The 21,060-nt window shown below is 45.6% G+C and overlaps 1 protein-coding gene and 1 long non-coding RNA gene across 2 annotated transcripts in view; both read right to left on the bottom strand.

Moving 5' to 3' along the window:
* The window catches only part of LOC138979946 (uncharacterized), a 233,935-nt gene that overhangs the window by 8,839 nt on the left and 204,036 nt on the right, over positions 1-21,060 (bottom strand). The gene's annotated exons all lie outside the window — the stretch shown is intronic.
* LOC138979943 (adenylyl cyclase-associated protein 1-like) overlaps positions 1-21,060 on the bottom strand; it is a gene marked incomplete in the record, with an annotated part of 59,235 nt that overhangs the window by 8,839 nt on the left and 29,336 nt on the right. The window contains 2 exon segments of the mRNA XM_070352711.1: positions 5,108-5,283; positions 11,373-11,553. Of these exon segments, the coding sequence (XP_070208812.1) occupies positions 5,108-5,283; positions 11,373-11,553 (357 nt within the window).

The following is a 21,060-nucleotide window of genomic DNA, read 5'->3' as shown; positions in this document are numbered from 1 at the left end:
TGCATCCGTGAGATCGATCGAGGTCACCCAGTCTCCTGGGCGGAGAGAGTCTCGGACAGAGGCTGGCGTCTCCATCTTGAATTTTATCTCCCTCAAGAAAGTATTGAGGAGAGATAAATCCAACACGGGACGCCATCCTCCTGATGCTTTGGGAACAGCGACCAGACGCCCGTAAAATCCCAGGGAGCTGTGGACCCGAACTCTCTCCACCGCGCCCTTCTGCTCCAGGGAGGCAATTTCCGACTGCAAGACGGAACGTGCTTCCTGCGAGAAGGGGGGCTTGAACCGCGGAGGCACTCGGGTAAGAGGCGCCTTTTCCTCCCGCCAGAGTAGACGGAAGCCCGAACTCACCACTCCCACAATCCATTGGCTGTCTACTACCGACATCCAACGAGAAAGTGCCCGGGAGGGGCCTCCCGCCATCACCAAGGTGGAGGGCGGGAGGGAGGTGAGATCGGGAGCGCTTCATTGGGGGTGTGGCTTACTTCCAGAGCCGCCACGCCCCCTCCCCGATGCCGTCCTCTTCTTCCCACCACGAGCGGCCGGCGAAGCCTGCCGCTTCTGAGCTGGCTTGGGGTTAGACGATGTCTGAGCCTGCTTCTGTTTAGAAGGCTGAGACTGTTTCACCCCCTTCAGAGTGTAGTCAAGGAACTGACTGTCCTTGTTTGACTGAATCTCCTTCTGTCTGGCATCCAGTGCCAGCGGACAGAAGAGAGACTCCTCTGAGACCGGGGAGACTCTCAAGGTCTCCCTAGTAGCCAGCTCCGTGAATTGGGACTGCGAGAGGAAGAGATCCCTCCTGCAGAGTACCGCTTGGGTGTACTGCAGGGAGGAAAGACGCAATTGTTCCTCATTGACCTTGGCCAATGCGGTCAAAAGCGCAGAGACATCGTCCGCATTCTGTTCTTCACTGAGAGTGAAAGGAACTAGCGAATCGGTCAATGCCCGAGACAGAGCCCGAACGAGAGTCTCCGCAATGGAGGACAGTTCGATCTGCCGACGTCCAACCTCCTCAGCAGAGAGGAGGGAAGCCTCGGAAATCGGCAAAACCGAATCACGCTTGATCGGTTTAGCCAGAAGAGGCAGCAATTCCCGGGAAACCGGAAGGGTAGCCCTAGGGAGTGCAAAAGACGCCAGCCAATTCTGGCTCTGATTGGGCATGCCAAGCTTCCTATTGGCCGTAGGCACGAAGGAAGAGGCTTGGGCAGCTGAAGCCACCCACTGCTGAGCTGATTCCGGAACTGGACCAAAAGGAAGCAGTAACGAAACAGGCACTGGCCGAATACCACTCCCCGCATGTGCTGGACGAACCAGTGAATGCGAAAGTTGGTAAGCCACTGACGGAGACTCGGCGAACCGGAAGGAAGAAACATCCTCCTGTGCCGGCCGGAAGTCCGCCATGGCAGAAGGAACGAATGATGCGGAAGAGTCCGCAGCCACCACCCCTTCAGGAAAATAACGAGACGTTACTTCCGCCGCGACGTCAAGAACAGACTTGAGCTTCGACGGAAACACGCCCCGCGACTCCTCGCTGACCACTGATGGAGCATCAGAATAGTCACACGTGGAACCCTGACCGAAGTCACCAGTTCCGGAAGCAGAAGCATGCCCTGGCAAACCGGAAACCGGAAAAGCCTGAGCACTAACGTCATCCTGCCGCCCAAAACCCTGTGAAGGTAAAGGGTAAGCAGGACGACCATCCGCAAAAACCGGAGCTGGATGAGCTGACGTCACTCCCCCGACTGAGTGGAGTGATGCCTGCTCAAGCCTAGGCGCTTGAAAGCCGGAAGGCGCACGCTGTAATCCACTATCTGGTATCCGGGAGGAACCACCAGAAGAGGAAGAAGCGTTTCCGGCCGAAACCGGAAGTGTAGTCAACGGAACCGCAAAATGCGGAAGTGAAGACTGCACTGGTTGACTTCGCGATCCGGAAGGACCGGAAGTCAGTGAATACTCCATCCTGCCGCGACCGCCGTAGCGTGCCGGAGCGGACGGATCATCACTTCCGGCAAGTGCCGGAAATGCGGCAGTCGAAACCGACTGCCGCCGCTGTTCGAACAAGTCCGGGGCCTCGTAGGTTATCGCCGGAAATGAAAGATCAGCAAGGTATCGGTCGTGACCCGATGCGAAAGAGCTGTCCCCCGAAGGAGAACGTCCAGGCGCCTCACGAGGGCTATCGGACCAGCTCTGCTTACCAACCGACGCTGAAGAGGGAGGACGCTGCTCCAAGCCGGAAGTGGAGGACAAAGACACGGAAGCCAATGCCCGGACGTCACTGCCAGATGCCGGAAACGCCGAACTGCTGGCGACGGAACGCTGAAATTCTGCCTGCACCAAGCTGCGGATTTCTGGAACCAGTGACTTTAACAGAGAGGAAACCAACGCACCTTGTCCAGGTGCTAACAAAGAAGACGAAGTCTCCGAAGTAGAGACAGGTGCAGAAGTAACAGTAGCGCTAGGCGCCGCAAAAGAAGCAGAAGTAGTAACAGCGCTAGGCGCCGAAATTGGTACAGCCAACAAAGTGTTACGCTCTTGGTCTGTAACAAGTAACGTTGCTTTGGAAGAGGAAGACTTAGCCTTAATTTTCCCCTTGGGGTCCGACTTGCCACGGCGCTTGTCTGAATCAGACATGTTGACAACAACACGTGGCAACGCGAAAAAATTTACTGAAACATAAGTCTAAACGACTGGAAAATTCAGTAAACACACGCACTAATGCGTTAACAAAATACTATAGCTAAACTTGCCCCACAAGCAGAGGCACGGAGAGCTACAAACAAAGTCACACGAGCTAGAAAACTAACTCACACAACAAAATGGCGACACGCAAGACACTGACACAAACGTCAACAACACGTGGCAAAGTAAAAAGATTTACTGAAACGTAAGTCAAAACGACTGAAAACACAGTAAACACACACGCTTACGCGTCAACAAAATACTAAAGCTACACTTGCCCAAACAGAAAGAGGGCACGCAGAGCTACTAGCAAAGTCACACGAGTTAGCTAACTAACTCACACAACAAAATGGCGAAACACGCAAGTCACTGACACACAAGTCCGTAAAAAACGGACAACGTACAGTAACGAAACAGCGCAAACAACCAACAACAAACGGGAACGAGCTCACCAAACTGTAGGCAAGGCGAGCAGACAAGCTGGGTAACGTGGCCGGCGGGTGTCACTCAAACACACAAGGTCAGCCACAGAGCGTCAAAAAGTGAACCGTCCTCTCCGAGGTGAAAAAGACGTATGATAATAGGCACGTGTTCCTAGAGGAAGTGACGTGGCATACACCCGTATGGGAGGTAACTCCCGGTGTACTGGCCCATTACCAAAGCTACTTTCACTTTCGTTTTGGTGATGGGGTTGCTTCCCTTTAAATTCTTTAGCCGGGTAAGCGTTTTTCAGTGATAAGCATCTCAGGTGACTCAATGCTAATGTGATTCGGAGTAAGAATATGATATTAAATAGGGGTTCACTGAGATTTGGACTGCCTGGCAATAGCAAAAAGAATACGTACGTCACCACAACACCCCCTACGTCGCACAATGGCACCTAGTCCACAATGCTTCATTTCATCCCCTAAATCAACTTGTACAGTGACAATGGAAATTTGCTTTTATAGAAAAAAAGAAAAGATATCAAATGACAAATTACACCAGTCCAAATTCTGCCTCATATTGTTTGTATTCTTTTAACATTGTAAATCATGGTCTTGAGCATTTTGAATACAACATATTATAATAGATAACAACAAAAAAGTGGACAATATTTTATTAACGGGACTTATTTGACTGACTGATCTTCACCAACAAGAAGATAAATAACTATAAAGCAGACCTGGGAACCCCTGTTTTGCACTTGGGAGTATTCTCAAACAAACTTGGCATATTTTCAGAAAAATGAGCGTAATCCATGCAGCATTTGAACATCCATGATTCAGACATGCTCCGTCGCACCGTTAATTAAGTTGATCAATACATTTAAAACAAATGCTTCTTTCAATGTTTACTGACAAAAGATGTGCCAATGTGTCAAAATATTGGATCAGCTTTGGCATGCGCTTGAGATGAATAGTAGTCTAGGAATAAGTCTCCTCGTATTATTTTTCACTGACCGTACTGATCGTATTCTAGACAATCATCCGTCCAAACTACGGCAACAAGAAGGGCAAAGCCCATACGACTCACATGCTTTACACATTTTTCCTACCAAAATACATGTGACCTTGACCCAAGGTCAAGGTCATCCAAGGTCATGCAACACAAAGCTGTTAATTCAAGACATAGGAAGTACAATGGTGCTTATTGGCTCTTTCTACCATGAGATATGGTCACTTTAGTGGTTCACTACCTTATTTTGGTCACATTTCATAAGGGTCAAAGTGACCTTGACCTTGATCATATGTGACCAAATGTGTCTCATGATGAAAGCATAACATGTGCCCCACATAATTTTTAAGTTTGAAACAGTTATCTTCCATAGTTCAGGGTCAAGGTCACTTCAAAATATGTATACAATCCAACTTTGAAGAGCTCCTGTGACCTTGACCTTGAAGCAAGGTAAACCAAACTGGTATCAAAAGATGGGGCTTACTTTGCCCTATATATCATATATAGGTGAGGTATTGAATCTCAAAAACTTCAGAGAAAATGGGAAAAATGTGAAAAACAGCTGTTTTTTAGGCAACATTTATGGCCCCTGCGACCTTGACCTTGAAGCAAGGTCAAGATGCTATGTATGGTTTTTGGGGCCTTGTCATCATACACCATCTTGCCAAATTTGGTACTGATAGACTGAATAGTGTCCAAGAAATATCCAACGTTAAAGTTTTCCGGACGGACGTCCGGACGGACGGACGGACGGACGACTCGGGTGAGTACATAGACTCACTTTTGCTTCGCATGTGAGTCAAAAATGTATGGGTTCCAAGGTCTGATATAGGTAAGAATTGAAGAAAATGATAAATACAGTTGTACAATAATTATCACACAAAAATGTTTACCCCTATAGGGATTTTTGTTCTCTTTTGTTTACAAAACATTGTGGAAAGGAGATAGAGAGAGGGAGAGCGGGGAGTACAGGGCCCACAGCTCAACTCACCACAACCCATTTCTTGTTCTGCAGCTCAATGAGCGGCGGCTTGGCGGCGGCTTTAGGGGCAGCAGCCGGCTTGGGGGCGGCGACTGGCTTGGGGGCAGTGGCCTTGAAAGGGGCGGGGCCTTGACGCAGGGCGGGGTTCTTATGCGTCTTCATGTCGTCCGACACCTTCTTCAGGCCTGAGGGGGAGGACAAGACAGGTGATGGTTTGAGTGAAAGTACTCACTGAGGATGAAAGTGGCTTGTTCATTCATTTTTTACAACCCATACAAACCCGAGTTATTTCCCAACATCGTCTATTGGAGGTTGCATGAACATCGTCTATTGGAGTTCATGCAACCTTCAATAGACGATGTTCATGCAACCTCCAATAGACGATGTTCATGCAACCTCCAATAGACGATGTTCATGCAACCTCCAATAGACGATGTTCATGTAACCTCCAATAGACGATGTTCATGCAACCTCCAATAGACGATGTTCATGCAACCTTCAATAGACGATGTTCATGCAACCTCCAATAGACGATGTTCATGCAACCTCCAATAGACGATGTTCATGCAACCTTCAATAGACGATGTTCATGCAACCTCCAATAGACGATGTTCATGCAACCTTCAATAGACGATGTTCATGCAACCTCCAATAGACGATGTTCATGCAACCTTCAATAGACGATGTCCATGCAACCTCCAATAGACGATGTTCATGCAACCTCCAATAGACGATATTCATGCAACTTTCAATAGACGATGTTCATGCAACCTCCAATAGACGATGTTCATGCAACCTCCAATAGACGATGTTCATGCAACCTCCAATAGACGATGTTCATGCAACCTCACGATGTTCATGCAACCTCCAATAGACGATGTTCATGCAACCTCCAATAGACGATGTTCATGCAACCTCACGATGTTCATGCAACCTCCAATAGACGATGTTCATGCAACCTCCAATAGATGATGTTCATGCAACCTCACGATGTTCATGCAACCTCCAATAGACGATGTTCATGCAACCTCACGATGTTCATGCAACCTCACGATGTTCATGCAACCTCACGATGTCCATGCAACCTTCAATAGACGATGTTCATGCAACCTCCAATAGACGATGTTCATGCAACCTTCAATAGACGATGTTCATGCAACCTCCAATAGACGATGTTCATGCAACCTCCAATAGACGAAGTTCATGCAACCTCCAATAGACGATGTTCATGCAACCTCCAATAGACGATGTTCATGCAACCTCCAATAGACGATGTTCATGCAACCTCCAATAGACGATGTTCATGCAACCTCCAATAGACGATGTTCATGTAACCTCCAATAGACGATGTTCATGCAACCTCCAATAGACGATGTTCATGCAACCTCCAATAGACGAAGTTCATGCAACATCGTCTATTGGAGGTTGCATGAAAGAGAGACAGTCTCCGTTCCATATCATACAATTCTTCAAGCCTCAAACCGAGACAGACAACAATTTGGAGTATAAAGAGTATCCATAGAGGCATTCCTCTAATTTTTGTTTGTTTATTTGTTGCTTAACGTCCAGCCGACTACGCAGAGCCATATCAGGACGAGGAAGGGGGGGATGAAGGGGGCCACTTGTCAAGCGATTCCTGTTTACAAATGCACTAACCCATTACTTGTGTCCCAGCAGGCTTTAGTAAAACTAAATTAATACCTACTGGAAGATTACCAGTTTCCAGTATGTTAAAATAGGCTTAACCTATCTACTGCTGGACTTACATCAGAACACTAACAGATTAAACTATACATGAATCGCGAGACAAGCGGCAAGAGAAGAGATTTTTGGAAAAAATACAGGTGAATGAGCAAGAAGGCAGAAAAAAGAAAAGAATTCATGAAGAAAAAGAGAGCATGACAGGAAAGAGGAACCAAAAATCTACCTAACAGCAAACTAGAAAGCTCCTGCGGTTCCAAAAACAGGAGGGGCTTTTAATTTCATAACCGCAGTGCCCCACTGCGGGAATTCCTCTAATGTCTATTTGACGTCTAAAATAATAAATAATGATAATAATGAGTGCTTGTACAGCGCAAACCACAGCCTAAAATATGAACAGCAGGTTTCAGAAATAATCCTGTTCAGTGATTGCAAGAAATCAACACCAAAATGACAAAGGACAATATAACATCAAAACAGTTGCTTCCAACAAAAGTTTTATCAATTTCTTGTTATATTTTAATATTACACTGAAACCTTAAGAGACGTCTCTTTATTAGTTTTAATTTGTTTCGGGTTTGTTTTGTGCTTGACTTTGCTTTTCTTTTTCTTTATTTTCTTATTTTGGAGAGGGGCGCAACTCAGTGTGCAACCGGCAGTTTCAGGGTTGGTGCTCTGTAAATAATTTCTGTAACCGCCTGACAATGAGAGGCATTTTTTCTTGTTTTTATAAGGACAGTAACATCTTGAGTCTTGAGTCTTCTCTGGTCCTGAAAAAGCCATCAAAGGCTAACAAGTTGACATCTGTATGGACCTTTCATGGCAAGGGCAGATCTCTTTCGCCTTTTAAGGCTTACTCCTTCCCGAGATATAACAGTTCTGCTCTCTCTCTCTCTATTTGTGGAGACGAATTGTTTACACGGGAAAGACTGTGCTTTTATCATTGTGTGTCTGTGTCAGAAGCACTGTCTGTTTTTATCATTGTGTGTCTGTGTCAGCACTGTCTGCTTTTATCATTGTGTGTCTGTGTCAGAAGCACTGTCTGTTTTTATCATTGTGTGTCTGTGTCAGAAGCACTGTCTGCTTTTATCATTGTGTGTCTGTGTCAGCACTGTCTGTTTTTATCATTGTGTGTCTGTGTCAGCACTGTCTGCTTTTATCATTGTGTGTCTGTATCAGAAGCACTGTCTGTTTTTATCATTGTGTGTCTGTGTCAGAAGCACTGTCTGTTTTTATCATTGTGTGTCTGTGTCAGAAGCACTGTCTGCTTTTATCATTGTGTGTCTGTGTCAGAAGCACTGTCTGTTTTTATCATTGTGTGTCTGTGTCAGAAGCACTGTCTGCTTTTATCATTGTGTGTCTGTGTCAGAAGCACTGTCTGTTTTTATCATTGTGTGTCTGTGTCAGAAGCACTGTCTGTTTTTATCATTGTGTGTCTGTGTCAGAAGCACTGTCTGCTTTTATCATTGTGTGTCTGTGTCAGAAGCACTGTCTGCTTTTATCATTGTGTGTCTGTGTCAGAAGCACTGTCTGCTTTTATCATTGTGTGTCTGTGTCAGAAGCACTGTCTGTTTTTATCATTGTGTGTCTGTGTCAGAAGCACTGTCTGCTTTTATCATTGTGTGTCTGTGTCAGAAGCACTGTCTGCTTTTATCATTGTGTGTCTGTGTCAGAAGCACTGTCTGTTTTTATCATTGTGTGTCTGTGTCAGAAGCACTGTCTGTTTTTATCATTGTGTGTCTGTGTCAGAAGCACTGTCTGCTTTTATCATTGTGTGTCTGTATCAGAAGCACTGTCTGCTGTTATCATTGTGTGTCTGTATCAGAAGCACTGTCAGTGTGTTATTTTAGAAAACCTACCACAGTTTACTCACTTGGTTTTTTTCTTCAGAAAAGTTTCATCACACCCCCACAACAACTGTGGTTTTCCTATGAAACTTGAACTTCGTACAGTTACAAACTCTACTGCACTGAATTATTCTGCCTGCATGCACCCTGTCTGCTGTAAAACTGCCGGATATTACAACTTTGAGTCGCACACTTTAATGATTCCACACTTTACATACATGTAAGCTAGCACATGCTCTGATATTCATCAACACAGGAAACCTCTTTCCTGTTTCCTACCAATAATTTAGAACCTAAACCACTCAAGAACAGGAGCAAGAAAAAGAATGTAGAATGCCACTTAGCATAACAGTCAATGGTAATTGGTCTGGTGTGGGCAGTGAAACTGATGCATGCATATCATTGTAATGAATTAACGACAGTCAGATAATACTTTAAAGCTTCAGGGTAAAAAACCAACCAAGGTTCCAAACTACAAAGTTATTATTCCACAAAGTAGCTATAGAGTGTGCTTTGTGCTGAAACTGCAAACATTTCATAAGGAAGTCTGGAAAAACACATACATTTGATTATACCCTACAAGGAAAATGCACTTGTTAGAAACAAAAGCTCAAGGACACAAAAGCTCAAGGAAACGAAAGCTCAAGTTTCCTGAATCAAAAATGTCCTACATTCTTGTCGCCACCATTGTGAAAAACAAAAACTCGAAAATTATCTATAGAAAGGGGTACACCAAATGTGTGTCCACTGCAGATGTCAGAAATACATGTGTTGACAAAAGATTCTTTTGTAAAACTGACAACTGTTTGTTTGACACAGAATGACCCCAAAGTATTTTGATGGTCCTAAACATGAGGAAGACTAATTGCAACAAAGGTGCATGACTCTTCTTTCTTGCAAAACATTTGGCAGCATCAAACTCTTAAAAAAAAAATAAAAAAAAAATAAAAAAATAAAAAAACACGGTTGTTTGTTTGTCTGCCTGTGAGTGCGCAGTTGAGGAGAGGGACAGAAAGGGAAACAGGTTTGCAAACCAAACTCAGGGGAGATAAATATTCACATCATCAATGCAAATTAGTCCTGAGGAGTTCTTTCCCCTGCACTGTGCTTTTCGCATCCATGCACACTATTCTAAACGGCAAAGATCACGTACTGACAGATAAAATGCAAACACCCCCCCCCCCCCCCCCTCCCCCAATTTTGTAAGGTTGAGAAATCCTAATACCACACACACACACTGACAGACAATCAGACATACATGAATTACACACACACACACTCTCTCTCTCTCTCTCTCTCTCTCTCTCTCTCTCTCCGAGGCTCGGACACACACTGACAGACACACCGATAATCTGACATTCATGAATTACACAGACAAGAACTATACACACAAACACACACTCTCACTCTCACTCTCTCTCTCTCTCTCTCTCTCTCTCTCTCTCTCTGTCTCTCTCTCTCTCTCTGTGTAAAATGTGGAGTCCCACAAGGTTCTATCCTTGGTCCCTTACTGTTTGGACTATACATTAATGAATTACCATTACACCTCAAACAAGAAAATGCTGTACTTGATCTTTTTGCGGATGACTCAACACGTCACAGCAGTAATACAGATATAAATCTCATAAGAAAAGTACTCCAAGAAAGTATAGCAAATATTAATGATTGGTGTAATTGTAACAGAATGGCACTGCATCCTAAGAAAACAAAAAGCATGTTAATAACCACAAGACAAAAACACCAGCGACAGCCTCTGAGCCTTGATCATATGCATGGTACAGTTAGCATTGCTCAAGTCCATCAACACGGTGTGCTTGGAGTTGTAATTGATGATGAACTTAACTGGCGCTCTCACATTGATACAGTTTATAAACGAGTTTCTAGGAACCTTTTCTTGCTTAACAAGCTCTGGTGCGTTGTTTCTGTGGATGCCCTCAAAATGTTTTTCCACGCACACTGTCTCTCTCACATTTGCTATGCATCTACTGTCTGGTGCAATGCCAGTGATGTTCATATAAAGAAAATAAACACACTTCACAAGAGAGGTGTAAAGTTATTAAACCGAGATCCCAATATGACTACTCAAGAAAAATACACTCAACTGAACATTCTTCCGCTACATCAGCAGTTCTTTTTAAATGCTAGTGTTTTCATGTTCAAAATGTACAACCATGAAACACCTTCATACATCCAAGACCTGTTTGAGCGTCCTCCTGGTAGAGCGAGGCTTTTGAATTATACGCTACCGCTCCAACGCATTGATTTGTATAAATCTAGTTTATCCTACTGGGGATCGCTTGTGTGGAATATACTTCCAATGTACTGTAAAACATGTCAAACCCTTTCATCTTTTAAAAAAAATGTTCGAAAATATCTTTGTCAAAAATAATTCTCTCCCTACACTTTAAAATCATAACTGTTACTGCATAACATCTTAATCATCATTTTATTAATCAATGAACCACGTTATTATAACTAGTGTTTTGTTAGTTTTAACCTGACTACAAATTCTTAGTTAATTAGTTATTCATTTGGCTGTTCAATACATGTTATATAAATATATAATTGTAATGTATAATGTCATGTATGTCTAAAAGGGACAGGTTGGAAGATTAGGCATTGCCTAAAACCTTTATCCCTTTGTATTAAAGTTTTGAATCTGAATCTGAATCTCTCTCTCTCTCTCTCTCTCGGGCACACTGACAGACAGATGGACAACAACTCACCAGTAGTGACCCCCTCTCCTTTGCTGATGGCCGCCATAAGAGCCGATCTGCTGTCCTCACCTCCAGAGATGGTGACAGCCGCGGGGGGTGGGGGCGGTGGAGGGCCGGGGGGAGGGGGAGGGGGAGCCCCGCCGGCTGGGGGAGGAGGGGCAGAGCCTGCCGCGGCCGTAGCATCGCCACCCTGTAACACATCAAAAGGAAAACAAAATGTAATAATAATGGCACACACTGACACACACACGCTGACACACACACACACACACACACACACACACACACACACACACACACACACACACTGACACACACACACACACACACACGCACACACACTGACACAACCACAGGCAAGAGCCTGGAGGTCCCAGGCACAGTCCTTATCATGTTAACGATTGTGCTCACCATCTCAGATCTGCCCATACTTTCACATGGGAGAATATCACCCCCTTCACCTGGACACAGCCCAACAGTCAACAGCATGAACCATGTCTTTGCCGAGAGGGAACTGCAGTGGCTTTTGAGACATTCACCATGCATTCATTTATTTATAAGAACAAAAATCCAACCTTTCGATAGGAAGCTCACAGTGAGACAAGCTGTCGGTTTTTGGTCCGTGAAGAACGGTCCCTTTACAGATCTGTACCTAACTCGGAGGGCCAATTAACAAACTCTGACACACTGGATCAACATCGACACTTTTTGATTGTTCCTACTGATTACCGTCTACGGAAGGAACTGTCTGCTGCGGAACCTTCTTATATTTTTTTGGACAAAGGGAGAGAGTCCTAAGATGGGGGTAAATGTACAGAATTTATGAACAGAAAGGCTTATGACCTCTCTTCTTCAACTGACTTGCCAAACCATATATATACACAATGGACCCCTAATGTATGACTCCTTCTCTTTATAGACCCTAGCTGTTACGAAGGCCTTCTGTTCATACTTTCTGTTCATACTTTCTGTTCATACTTTCTGTTCATGCTTTCTGTTCATGCTTTCTGTTCATGCTTTCTGTTCATGCTTTCTGTTCATACTTTCTGTTCATACTTTCTGTTCATACTTTCTGTTCATACTTTCTGTTCATACTATCTGTACATACTTTCTGTTCATACTTTCTATTCATACTTTCTGTTCATACTTTCTGTTCATACTTTCTGTTCATGCTTTCTGTTCATACTTTCTGTTCATACTTTCTGTTCATACTTTCTGTTCATACTTTCTGTTCATGCTTTCTGTTCATACTTTCTGTTCATACTTTCTGTTCATACTTTCTGTACATTTACCCCCATCTCAAGACTCCCTCCATGTTAAAATACGATTTTCTCAGATTTTTTGCAGGTCTTACAAAATTAAGATATTCAACTTAAGTTCCTTCCCTTTAAAAACCATGTTTTTTTTTCAGACTTTCTGTTCATAAATTCTGTACATTTACACCCATCTTAAGACTCCCTCCGGGCGGGGATGTAGCTCAGTCGGTAGCGCGCTGGATTTGTATCCAGTTGGCCGCTGTCAGCGTGAGTTCGTCCCCACGTTCGGCGAGAGATTCATTTCTCAGAGTCAACTTTGTGTGCAGACTCTCCTCGGTGTCCGAACACCCCCCATGTGTACACGCAAGCACAAGACCAAGTGCGCACGAAAAAGATCCTGTAATCCATGTCAAAGTTCGGTGGGTTATAGAAACACAAAAATACCCAGCATGCTTCCGCCGAAAGCGGCGTATGGCTGCCTAAATGGCGGGGCAAAAACGGTCATACACGTAAAAGCCGTGGGAGTTTCAGCCCATGAACGAACAAACAAGACTCTCTCCACCTGATTGTCTTGGATGATTGCAGGTCTTCCAAGGAGGGCTCCACTGTACACTAGGCTGACAGACGCCACAACAAGTTACAGGGGAGAAGAGAAAGGTGGCGGTGATTGTGAGCAGAGAAGCCCGAGGCAAAACAAGCAGGTGAAACGGAGCAGTAAGTGACTACCCTCACCTGTCCCTACTCCCAACAAACACCTCTCTGACCTACATCCCTACAGGTACCATCTGGTCTTTCGCTACACAACCCCTCCCCTTCCACCCCCCCCCCCCCCTACAAACACCCCCACCCCTACAAACACCCCCCCTTTCCCCTTCTTATCCCCAACCCCCTTCCCACATACATATATTTTCCTATCCACTAATTCCAAGCCCCCTTACCCAAACTAATTTCTCCCACCCCCCACTTTTCCTCCCCTCCTCATCCCCAGCCCCTCCCAAAACTCATCTTATTCCTACACCCGCCTCCCCCCCCCCCCCCCCCCCCCAAATAATTCCGACTCGGTCCCAAAACTCAACCTCTTCCTACTCCTACCCCCCTAAACAACATACCCCCCCCCCCCCCTTCATCCTCAACTTACTTTCCCCCGCCCACCTCCCCCCCCCCCCCCCCTGGTCTTTTTTCTTAACCTGTACTTCTGTTCATGACCTGGGGCTACAAAGCTGTCAAAATATTGGTCCTCTCTTTTGTTTATTGCGTTGTCTGTAAAGGCTGTTCCGTGTTGTGCACAGAAAGGGTATCGGCACCTTTGAAGACAAGCCGCCAGCAGCCGGCAGGGAGAAGTAGCCGAAGGTCAAAGTCTACCACAATCATTCCGATATGGGTCATGCGCGCATACGCGAACGCACGCGCACGCGCACACACGCACAGAGAAATATGCAGTCTCACAAACACAAACACACCCAGTCTTCTGAACCAGTCTCCTTGGTGAGTGAATGTCACAAAAACAATCCTGGCGGACTAGTTACGCAATTACAGGCACAAAGCAACTAACTTCTGACCGATATACATGTATATATATATGCGAGGATGTATCCGTTTTCAATCACCCCGCCAGAACAATATAGGCAGTCGTACTCCTTCTCCGGGTGATTTTAAAGTGAAGCGGACCAGTAAAGGGATGTATAGGGCGAGGTATATAATTATGCGAGGATGTAACCGCGAAGGTCCAGGAAGACAGTATTCTTTCTTTATTTGGTGTTTAACGTCTTTTTCAACCATTCAAGGTTATATCGCGACGGGAGGAAGACAGTATGAAAGAGTTGCTGTGGTCAGTACTACTGCACAAAAGAAAGAGCACATAGCGAGAAAGAAGAAGAAGAAGAGGAAGAACGAAGGGTGAACACAAGAAGGACAACGAGAAAGAAAGAGAAACGAGGAAGGTTATAGGAAAGTACAACACTTGACTAAATGTAAAAAGAAGAGAAAGGATACGAGATCCCCCCCCCCCCCCCCCCCCCCGATGTTTAATGACCAAACTCACTCATTAGTTTTTAAGCCACCAAGCTGAAATGCAATACCAAACGCCGGCCTTCGTCGAAGATTGCTTTGCCAAAATTTCAATCAATTTAATTGAAAAATGAGGGTGTGACAGTGCCGCCTCAACTTTTACAAAAAGCCGGATATGACGTCATCAAAGGTATTTATCGAAAAAATGAAAAAAACGTCCGGGGATATCATACCCAGGAACTCTCATGTCAAATTTCATAAAGATCGGCCCAGTAGTCTGAATCGCTCTACACACACACACACAGACACACAGACACACATACACCACGACCCTCGTCTCGATTCCCCCCTCTATGTTAAAACATTTAGTCAAAACTTGACTAAATGTAAAAAGAGGAACGAAGAGTATATAAAAATCCCCGCCCCACAAACAAAAAAAGACAAAAAGACAAAAATGCCGAGACGTGAGGACTGGGTACAGAAGACAGCGAGGGCAAGCGAGCCAAAATCCGCGTGGAACAACAGCGCGTGTTGAGCTAACCTTTTCTCTCCACCATGGCGGACCCATCTGCCATCTTTCCGACACTTCCATCTTACACCTGTATTGCATGCTAGCCGCCTGTGTACCATGCACCTGTATGTAGGCCACACACTCCCCGCTGGAATTCGGCCAACGCCAAAATATCAATAAAGTCAACTAATCGAATGACCGAGATGTTAAAGCCCCGTGTTCCTGCTCAGAGTAAGAGTACTGTACATGGCGATTTAAAGGCCAACATCGGCGCACATGCTGTTGATTGTTGGTATGTGTCTAAAAGGATTTTGTTTGCTTGTTTGCTTAACGCCCAGCCGACCACGAAGGGCCATATCAGGGCGGTGCTGCTTTGACATATAACGTGCGCCACACACAGGACAGAAGTCGCAGCACAGGCTTCGTGTCTCACCCAGTCACATTATTCTGACACCGGACCAACCAGTCCTAGAACTAATCCCATAAAGCCAGACGCCAGGCGGAGCAGCCACTAGATTGCCAATTTTAAAGTCTTAGGTATGACCCGGCCGGGGTTCGAACTCACGACCTCCCGATCACGGGGCGGACGCCTTACCACTAGGCCAACCGTGCCGGTGTCTAAAAGGGTGCACGAAATCCCAGAAACTCCACAGACGCTGAGAGAAACCCAAAGAGTTCCCCTCGTTGATTGATTGATATCTGTTGCTTTTTGGGTCCAGCGGACCATATAGGCCAAATCAGGGCCCCACAAGTTTAACATGACACAAATTTAAATTAAACCAATTTCAAAAAACAAAGTCAGGAAATGTATCACAGTAAAACTATGTATCACAGTAAAACTATTATCACAGGCGTGGCACCATGGTGCCTCTTCTCTTTTAAGCAGGTGAACATGTAAGTGTGACCAGTGTGTAACCTAGCCAAAACACTTTCTTCTTTTTTACGTGAAGCCATCAAAACTACACCAGATACGCCCTGAGCATTAAGGTGTCAGCCACTCATCCCCTGGTCACACATGACAAACTCGGAATTCAAACATATTTTTTGGGGAAAAAAGGTGGAGAATTTTATGGGTTAGAAAAGGTAAGTAAAAGGGCTTTGGGGAGGCAGAAATAGAGAAGAGACAAGAAAAAGATCCTAATTAGGTTCACGGCATCGAGAGTGATGCGACCTTCTCTCAGAAGTTAGTAGAGAAGGCTCCCCCATCCACCACCCGGGGGACGCGCCTCTACGCCAATTAGGGGGCGAGTTCCCGCGTTTGGAAAATTAGTAAATGTACTTATTTAAAACAAAAAATATTCAAAAATTAAAAATTCGACAGAGGCAGCAGAAGAATGAAATGGAACAGCACGAGGTTCACAGTCTTGCTCACACAAACACTCTTCTCTTCATTATAGCAACAGAGAAAGATGCATGCATCAACACGGGTGGTAAGAAGGAAGACACGTCGAAAGAAGATGAAACGAAAGGGGTGTAAGAACGGGGATGGGAGGGTGTCTGCAGAAATGGTGCAGTGAGGTCATAGGGGGTGGGAGGGGGAGAGGAAGGGGGGGGGGGGGGTGCTGTGTGTTGTGTTTGACACCTTGTTGCATTGTTGTGGGGGCGAGGGTTCCGTTACCTGGCATTCTGTCAGCACCTGGACCTCTGCCATGTCGTTCTGCTCGCTGCTACCTTCACCTTTCTCTCTCTCTCTCTATCCCCCACCCCCCCCTGCGACTATCTTGATATGTTTGTTTGTCTGTCTGTCTGTCTGTCTGTCTGTCTCTCTCTCACCCTATCACCTCTGCGACTACCTTACTCTGTCAGTCTTTCTGTCTGTCTCTCTCTCTAACTCTACTTTTGGAAAATCATAACCCCTTGATTGCCTGAACGGTATGATTTCCTTTGATTATTGTATTTCCTAATATGTGTCTGTTGTTTTATAAAGTAATAGGTAAATTGTGTTGGCCCTTAGAAAGGGCCCCAAGGCCAATTCCAATAAACTTTCCGTATTCCCTCCAACTCTGTCTTGACCTCTGCGACAATCCTTGGCAGTAATGTCTGTCTGTTGGTCGCAGAACAACATAGGTATCAGTTATACGTATTTAATTCATCACAACATTTCCGTTCTGCACAATATTTTTCATGAAGCCTGTATAAACACTGTTCACAGTAAAGAAATCAGAAATGAACTATTTTGGGTGTCTAAAATAAAAGTACCCCAAAAATACTTTGAAACATCAGTACCGAGAAATGGAAAAACTAAGAGAAGGGACAATGAAATCCGAATAACACCACAGTGGTTCCAACAGGATGGAGCCCCACCACATTCTCACAGAAATCCAGAACATCCCACAGGAAACATTCCCCAATGTAATGAACAATATGGCAATGAGGATGCAGTCTGTCATTGGAAAACGGGGTGGCTACATTGATCACGTGGTGTGAAGAAACAGACGATATCAACTGAAAGCTGTGAACTGGGGACAAAACTTCTATGAACTGACTACAATATCACGCAAAAATGATTTCAATAAAGTTACTGACTTGTCTGTAGTATTGAAAGAAAATCGGGTACTTTTTTTTTGAGACACACCTGTCAAGTTCTGTTTCACTGCAGTTCTTGGTCAGGTTCTTAGAATTCAAACGAATATATTCAAATGTGACGTTGAGCGTGGAGCTCTTGATGGGTATAAATGTGATTTTTTTCCCCTCTCAATTCGAGAAAATGTACGTGTACAGGGCGCAAACCGCGAAAGCTGGAAAAAAAAGTATTTTTAGCAAAAGGGAGAACTAATTGCCCTGAACAACTTTTTTTCATTCAGCACTACATAAATATATAAAAGTTGCCTAGATTTTTTTTTTAAATAATAAGAAACGCCCGCGAAGCTATGGGAAGAAAGTCATTTAAACAGAAGAGAAAACTAATCGTCCTGAACAACTTTTCTTCCAAAGCACTTTATAAATGTAACTTAGATATTTTAAAAATAATAAAGTCCACAACCTGACCCTCAGCCGAACTATACAACATTAACAGTCAGTCACTCTGTACTTCACACGAATACAATCTTTCTGACAACTTTCTTTGTCCTTTTTTCCAGACGAGCGAAATTTGTTACCAGCAGGAATCTGGTGCATAGTGCTACAGCCGCGCCTGACAAGACATTTACAGCAGATGTGACAAGATAAAGAGTAAAGGGAGACGAGGAAGATACAACAGAGCGAGAGAGAGAGAGAGAGAGAGAGAGAGAGAGAGAGAGAGAGAGAGAGAGAGAGAGAGAGAGAGAGAGAGAGAAAGAGAGAGAGAGAGAGAGAGAGAGAGAGAGAGAGAGAGAGAGAGAGAGAGAAAGAGAGTGATAGAGAGGGAATGAAAGAGAGGGGAATAGAGATGGAAGAGAGAGTAGGGGGGGGGGGAGGGACAGAGAGAGGGAGAAAGACAGAGACAGACAAAGAGAGTCAGACAAACGGGCACAGACTGACAGACAGACAGACATACATACAGAGGGACAGAGAGTCAAACAGACAGACAGACAGACAGGGAGCTAGCGGTACAGTGACAAAAGCAAAACCTCTCGGCATGGTTCCAGGGGAGAATACTTTATTTCAAACCAAACAGAACGAACGATGGAAAACAAACAGCCGAGGTAGCAAGACCGACGGTGCAACAACACATATCAGGGATGCCTCCATCACATAAATTGTCTCTTCCTTCTCGCTTTACACATACTTTTCTAAGTAAAGTACTCTCTGTCCCAATTTACTCTCACACACACACTTACACAAATGTGTGAGCGCACACACGCACACACACACACACACACACACACACACACTGCAAACACACTCAGTCTCTGTCGAGTCTCTCACCTGTTCATACATGAGGATTACAGTATTGCAATTTCTACTTCCCACTGCATAAAAAAACACACACAAAAACAACCCCCTCCACTATGCGATCTGGGACAGGCTGAATTTCTTTAACCCAGTGTGGGACTTTCAGTGGGGCGACCACCCCCAACCCAGCGCGTCCCCGGGTGGCGGATAGGGGAACGGACTTCAGATATGAAGACCAGCCGCTTGCGGCCGCGGACCAAACTGGCGGTGTTTCCTACCAGGGTGGAGTGGGGAAGCAGGCGGCACTGCTACTCTCTTCGAAATGCTCCATCGCCCTTCGACGGGACTCATCTAATGCGACTATGGGCGCATTAAAACCCTAGCTCCGGGTGGGATCCCGGCAAATCCTCCCCCCTGTGCTCTCAGGGTAGGACGTACGGGCCATGAGCTAAGGGTGAGGCAACCCCGACAGAAACCTCGAGTGCTGAAGACGGAGGTACTGGGCTGCACGGCGCACTCTAATAAACCATGGTACCACGCATCAACGCCAAACATGACACCATCCACTATGCGATTACTTTGTGGTTTAACGATATCCCCCACACACACATAACAAATAATTATGATATGATGTTTGTTCCCTCCCTCACCATCTGAATGAAAACGACTAATTTTGTCTCCTACTCTTTCAACAAATGCCTACCTGCCGCTCCCACCCCCCCCCCCCCCCCAGTCCAAATGAAACACACACACACACACACACACACATACACCAACCATACCCAACCTACACCCCCACACACCCCAACCCCCTCTTGTTCTCGGCACCACGTGGACTGACGGTAAGCACGGAACGAGCACCCATTGGCGGAACGGGCTCATGAATATTCACAGCGCGAGCGGTGCCACTCAGGGTAGACTGACAGGTGTGGCAGACAAGACTCAAAAGACTGGAACATTGCAGGAAATGATGGAAGCGAAAGGCTACAAGACAGGCACAAGTGGAACAATGCTTACCTGCCACGAGTAACTACTATCTCCATCTCCCCCCCCCCCCCCCTTCCTGTGTCTACCCCCTTCTCCTTCCCCTCAGGTATCACCCCCTGCCTTGTTTTCGTACCTAGTAACTCACAAGTGTGTCGCTACTACTCATCTGTTCGTCCTCCCCCCCCCCCCCACCCTCTCCCCCCCCTACTGTTCGCCCCCTTCCCCCTTCAACTTCTTCTTCCCTATTTTTCCAGGTCGCACTTTCTGTGACTTTTATTCTCTTGTTCTCATTCTCTCTACCCACCCACCCCTCCCCATCTCTCTCTCTTTCGGACTCTGTGTGTGTGTGTGTGTGTGTGTGTGTGTACGTCTCTGTGTGTGTGTGTGTGTGTGTGTGTTTGTGCGTGCGTGCGTGTGTGTGTATGTGTGTGTGTGTATGTGTGGGAGTGTGTGAGCTTTCCCGATCCTCAAACCAAACCCTTCACTCTCACCCCCTCCCCTTGTCCCATACCCTTACCGCACACACATAACTTCATAACAAACCAAACACAGATGGACGGCGAGTAAAACTATTTTTCTTCCCAACTAGAGCAAAAAATGACCAGTTCTACTGCAGATCATTTCAGAGTTCATTGCAAACGAACATACACACGAACAGATGGACAGAGAGTAATTAGTAGCGACTAGAGGGAGAAAAATGCGGACGAGAATATGGAGGGGGTGAATGGAGAAGCAGAATGCATCACAAAACAATATCACCTTACACTCTGCCAGGTAAGTAATGATGAATGGGAAGGAGACGACTTGGGGGCAGAGGAGGAGGGAGGGGGGGGGGGGGGAGGCATATTTCAGCGAACGTGGAACCTGTGTCAGAAACGGTAGAGATGATAGTGATACTCTCTGCTCGTGCAGGCAAATGACAAAAGACGTCAGGGGGGGGGGGGGGGGGAGAGAGAGAGAGAGAGAGAGAGAGAGAGAGAGAGAGAGAGAGAGAGAGAGAGAGAGAGAAAGAGAGAAAGAGAGAGAGAAAGGGAGAGAGAGGGAGAGGGGGAAGAGAAAGAGAGAGAGAGAGAGAAGAGAGAAAGAGAGAAGAGAGAGAGAGAGAGAGAGAGAGAGCGAGCGA

Source organism: Littorina saxatilis, linkage group LG11, assembly GCF_037325665.1.
Source record: "Littorina saxatilis isolate snail1 linkage group LG11, US_GU_Lsax_2.0, whole genome shotgun sequence".
NCBI classification, from domain to species: domain Eukaryota; kingdom Metazoa; phylum Mollusca; class Gastropoda; order Littorinimorpha; family Littorinidae; genus Littorina; species Littorina saxatilis.
Note: the sequence above shows the minus strand (reverse complement) of the source record. Positions and strands in the feature narration are given on the sequence as shown.